Raw genomic sequence first — 5,627 nt, 5'->3', positions numbered from 1 at the left:
AAAGAAAGGGGCTATTCACATGATATCCACTGGGGTCCAGGGCTCCTCTGAAAGCTTGGCAAAAATTCTGTGCTTATGGTGTTTTTCTTGGGAGAAGGTCACAGATGTCAGCAGATTCTCAAAAGTGTTTATGACTAAAAGAGAAGAGTGAGATTTGCAAGAACGCGCTGCCCACGGGGTCAGGGCGGACCCGCCGCTCCTTCTTGGTGCTGTGAGGTGCCCTCTCTCGGGCGAACGGCTTTCTCACTGTTGTAGGGTGGGGGGTTAGACAGAATGATTCTGGATTTCCCTTCCAACTCTAAACACCATGGAGGAGAACTGAGGCAGCAAACACTCGTGCTCACAGTGACCCTCGGGAACCACGGCCTTGGTCGTTCTAACTGCAGAAGAGCATGTGGTCTCCAGGCCTTGAGGACTCAGCCTGTGACCAGCTCCCAAGGGCTGAGATGTGCATCTCCCTTACATAACGGCTACGTTCAGCTCCAAGCAGATGTGACTGACCACTCTGTCACTGTTATTACTGATTTTGTTACCAATTTTCCTGATTAAAACAATATCGAAGAACTGCCTTATTGACAAAGGTAACCACCTTATGCTTAAATTCACATAAGTAGCCACAGAATCTTCCAGATAAAGCAAGTAGCTAATTATGAAGTTATTTTGAAACATGGGCACTCTCCCTCCTCCCTGAAAACCCCCACCCCACCTGTGTGTATTACTTCAGTCGATAAATAAAAAGCATTTCAGTGCTTCCTACAGTGAAAGAGGGAAGAGGGAACAGGACAGAGAAATGGAACCCAGACCCAGACCCCAGTATCTCAAGAAACACCTTCCTTCTCACGAGACCTTTACAAACACAGCTGACACGCATCTCTCTGGAATGATTCTAGTCCTTTTAAGCAGACAAAGGAAATTGAGCCACTGAGTGTCCTTCTCCTCCTGTGGTATTAAGTACTGAAGCCTAAAGTGCTTCAAAAACACACGTCAGATGAACTTGGCTCATCCCATGCAAAGCCACAAGCACCATGAACGACGTTAAGTCATACGACTAAGGCTGACTGGCGGATTCTCCTGGCCACGCCTCATGAGAAAACAATTACACCAATACTCTGAACCGTGCTTGTGTATTGGTGACGTCAAAACTTACCGCCATTAGTTTTGAAAACACAGATTTAGGAGTTTGCAGAATATTTTCAATAAGAGAACAAACAGCAATGTTTCTGCCTTTCATGTGAAACCTCTTGCTAATATTGATCAAAGGCATGATGCTTTATCATCTATCTGTTTCATGTTAAATCTGTCATCAGAGATGGTGATGGAGAAATTATCTAATTGTCATTTAAAAACACACAAAAATTGGACATGCTATACATTTATCTTTTAAAATGTAGTCTGTATTATTTTCACCAACCAAAACACACATAATATATTTTATTATAAAACATTAGGCAATGTTACTTTTGAGATATGCAATCTGAAAGGTCACATTTGTATTTATTACCAGAGGCGTTACATTAGAAATCAACCAGACAGACTCGTACGTCGTTATCGTGACTTACACAGCATGAAATGCGGGTTGAAGCAGCACCCACTTAGTGTTTCGGACACGGACCTGGTGTGGGCAAGGGGCCCTGGAAGCGGGCTTCCCCTCTCCGCACTGGGGCTCTGCGTCTCACATCTCAAAGACCAGAGCAGAGCCCTGTGTCCACTCCAGGCCCACGGCTGACACAGTGTGCACAGCCAGTGTTTCTAGACTCTCTCCTGCTCTGACAGAACTCGCTCTCCGGACTCTGCACTTGAAATTACGACCTGAACATGGGGGAGACAGTCATTTCCTTCTTGACTGAAAACCAAGTCAACAAATGAAACAAACCTAGTCTAAATTCCAGGATAATAATAAATTACCTGGTTTATAAAAATACATGTCCAAAATAGTTACTTCCTGGGTTGTGTACAATATAAATTACAAAAATAAAATAGAAAAGATGAAAAGTTGAGCACATTTTTCAGTTCTTTAACCAACACCAGCATTTTCCCATAGAGATCAGTGTGAAACCATGTGTGTGGCACCAAGACCCTGGCAAATCTAGGCTCAGGAGGGAGAGCCCTGAAGCTGGGCGAGGTATTTCTGTGGAGCCCCCTGTGGCCTGTCCTGGGCACACTCGCCTCTACCTGGTGGAAGACGGCCTTTCCAGGAAACCCTCCGCGCCGTCCGGGCTCCATCTGTGGCAAGTGGCTCGCAGAGTGCACAGCGGAGCGAGCGAGCAGAAGGGCACCTGCGGGCGCCTCGTCCCTATCCACGTCTCCCGAGGAGGGAGCATCACACAGTGTGGGGCAACTCGTGCATTTTCAACCTCTCCCTTTTGTTTTTCCTTTTAAAGATAGATTTAGTGAAGTCTTTTAAAAGAGTATGTATTACAGAGAAGATAGACAGACAGCCATACAATAGGTGTTTCTGCCTCAATCCAAGTTATTATTACCATTTTGTATTTGAAAATGTCTAAATGACAATATAAAAGAACTATTTCTTATTTCAATATTAGTTTTGCTAATCAAGGGTTCCAGTTTCCAGTGATTCGACCAACCGACAGGACATAACGGGTGCAGAGAGAGCCATGCACTTTAGGTCATATCTAGAACCCACTTTCTCATCACAGTTCCTCCTTAGAACACAGTCTAGAGAATGTTGACCGAAAAGCTTCCAAAATAATTGAACACAAGATATGAATCAGCAACAAAACAAGCTCAAGGGAAAAACACGGGCACAGGCAGCAAAATGTGATCGTCATAGTTCCGTTTCTGCAGTGACACTTAACACACTCGGTATCTGAATGAGTTCTGAATCATTTACTTATCGGAAAGTCTCAAAGTATCAATTTCAGGTGAGCAGTTTTAAATCAGAAAACATTCAATGGTTAATCATTACTCTTTAAGTATTTCCTTCATATCCTCTGAAGAGTTTCCCAGAACATTCACGGGTTTCCCTTGTGAAAAGGAATGCCCCCAAACAATGGAAAGCAATAGCAAAAAACAGGCATCTGAATCAGCCTGGCCTCTGAAAACAGACCAAAGAGGAATTTATCCGCTTTCTTCCAGTGAAGAAAGAAAATCAAGAACATGGTATTGGCAGAGGGAAAGTGAATGAGGGAAGGTAAGTAAAGGACCCAGGTCAGTCTCTGGCAAAGGAAGCACTTAGGAAATGACTGCAGTGGTCTCTCGGGACCATTCTGTAAGATTCTACTCCAGCGTTAGGCCATGGATGCAGGAATCTATCTGCCATCATCTTATTAAGAGGGAGTGTTACACGCCTAACAAAGAAGGTGAAGTTCTAGGTAGAATTTTAAGTTCATAGTAAGTCTAGAAGACTAAGAAGAAAGAGATAAGGTAGCTAGGATTTCAAGCAGCACTAAGCAAAACTTAAAATTTTATCGTGCAGTAAAGCTGAATGTACAATCATCCCAGACAAGACAGTTTAAAGAAAACAAGATGTCCACATGAGTGTCTTGGTTTTAGCCGTGATAATTCTCAGCCCCAAACATCACAAATTTAAGAAAAGCTATATATTTTTATTTATTAAATAGATTTAATTAATATGTCTTCTGAAATACAAAAGATAGAATAAATCACAGCACAAAAGGGAGTAAGATATGATAACATCATGACGGCCAATTAATACACATAAATCAACCTTTTCTGGACAGACACCAAATTACTTAAGAGGATTAAGAGATAACTTCAGAAGCAGCACTACCTGGAAGATTATTTGGCATTTAAATACTGATTTCCAACGTGCTAGGTGGGCAAGTCCAAGCAAGCATCTGTGGTCACATGCACACACCTCTCAACAGTTACGGATGATGAGAAACTGTCACTATTACAGCTTGAAACAACCTCACCTACTCTAACTGCTCACCTGAAATGATCTTGAACAAAATCTCTACAAGTGTGGCTTGCACTTTTTTTCTTCAGACATATTCTGCCTCATTTTATCATCTAAGCAGGCAATCCTATTAGATCTGAGTAGGGGCAAGGCATTGTGTTTCGTACATGCAGAACATGGAGTTTTCTATTTGGTTCCATCAACTCCCAAGCATTTCAGGCCCATGGAGGTGAGAGTTCCTTCAATGATGACAGGTTTGCTATTTCTAACTTATCATCGACAACCTTCAAGGGGTCCCGTCGAGGCATCAAGACTGCTGTCTGTGTCTGAGGCCAGTGTCTGCTCAGTGGACATGGATGAAATGTCATTGATAGATGAAGACTGAGAAGGAGTGGCGTTGCTACTTACTGCTGCATCTGTGCTAAGAAAACCAAATATAATAAAATCTGAGGCACGACATTGCTGCAAATCCAGGCAACGAGACTTCAGGCCATTTCTCGGCTCTGTCTTTTTGCAGTTTCCCAATCCTAACTATGAGCATAAACAAGAAGTTAGTCAGCTGGACTTTCTGAACTTTTCCTTGAGTCTTTCTTTGGGCCCAGAGTCCCATATTCCTATGTCTTTCCTTGCAAGATTCTTCTTTTCTTCTCAGTGGCTAAACATATATGTGGCCATGTATAATCATGTTAGCTACTTAAAAAATAACCGCTGCTTTCAAGCAGACATCAAAAGGAAACAGCTATATTTATCTGAAAATGCAGTATCACAAAAGCTTAAGCCTGAATCGAATTCAAATGTCACCACTTGAATTATAACAATTTATAACATAAACACTAAATCTACAGAAAAGAAAGCATCAACATTCAAATAAATCTTTTGCAATAAAGACTATATACTAGAAAAAGGAAAAAAATTAGTGGCCTCGTATTTTTTATTGTTTTGTACCTCCAGAAAACTGACATTTTAATCTTTTAAAGCAAATGAAACTATTCTACTTCCTACTATCTATATTTTAGTCTGGTGTGAATAAAAATACAACATGCAGACTCTCTGAGATCGACGTCTGCAGTCATAAATTTGTGCTTAGTTAACAAGCACTTAAGTTCTTGCTGAAGTTATATAATCTCTAGATGCTTGACACATACGTCATGTTGAATATAAAATTCAAGAATAAAAAGTAAGCTGTGCTCTCTGCACATCCCCACGCGTGTGTGCTTTCCAGTGGGAGTGGGAGAGAGACAATAAATATAACTTGAGCGTTTCATTTAGTAAACGGGAAGAATCCTGCAGACGTAAGTGAATACCACTAATATCAGAGTCTCTCATAATCGTATAACCACCCGGTCAGCAGGCTTCCACCACTATCAAGATCGGCAGATGAAGCAGAAAAATGCGAGAATGATATGAACAATTTTCTCAAGAGAAAACCAAATTCTATTTTACTTAGATTGGCATTTTGGGTGGGACCAGTACAAAGGGTTATCAACGTTGAAAAGGCTTTAAATTCCATTTCATCTGTAAATGGACGTGACAGCAATCATTGCAAAGATGAAAGAGAAATGTTTATAAGGAAGTTCAGTGCCTGGCACATCAGTAAAATGCCATCCACCACCCCCTTCACTATGACAAGCCAAAAAGGGTGGCTATTCATACAGTGGTTTTTAAATCTGATGCTAGCCAGGCTGGCGTTTCACATGCTGCTGCCATTTATAAAAGATGAACAGGGAAAGAGGCCAGGTGCAGTGGC

The 5,627-nt window shown here is 41.6% G+C and overlaps 1 protein-coding gene across 6 annotated transcripts in view; it reads right to left on the bottom strand.

The window, feature by feature from the left end:
- Positions 1 to 1,372: 1,372 nt before the first annotated feature.
- Positions 1,373 to 5,627, bottom strand: part of MAPK9 (mitogen-activated protein kinase 9) — a 54,528-nt gene continuing 50,273 nt past the window's right edge. For 4 of the 6 annotated variants that reach the window (XM_011976846.1, XM_011976850.1, XM_011976845.1 and 1 more), the window contains exon 11: positions 1,373 to 4,301. In XM_011976846.1, coding sequence (XP_011832236.1) covers positions 4,154 to 4,301 — 148 coding nt within the window. In that variant the 3' untranslated portion in view covers positions 1,373 to 4,153. The remainder of the gene's footprint in view (positions 4,302 to 5,627) is intronic. The other 2 variants (XM_011976847.1, XM_011976848.1) reach the window with 1 other exon arrangement.

Source organism: Mandrillus leucophaeus, unplaced genomic scaffold, assembly GCF_000951045.1.
Source record: "Mandrillus leucophaeus isolate KB7577 unplaced genomic scaffold, Mleu.le_1.0 Scaffold170, whole genome shotgun sequence".
Lineage (NCBI taxonomy): Eukaryota > Metazoa > Chordata > Mammalia > Primates > Cercopithecidae > Mandrillus > Mandrillus leucophaeus.
This window is presented reverse-complemented; position numbering and strand designations above follow the sequence as displayed.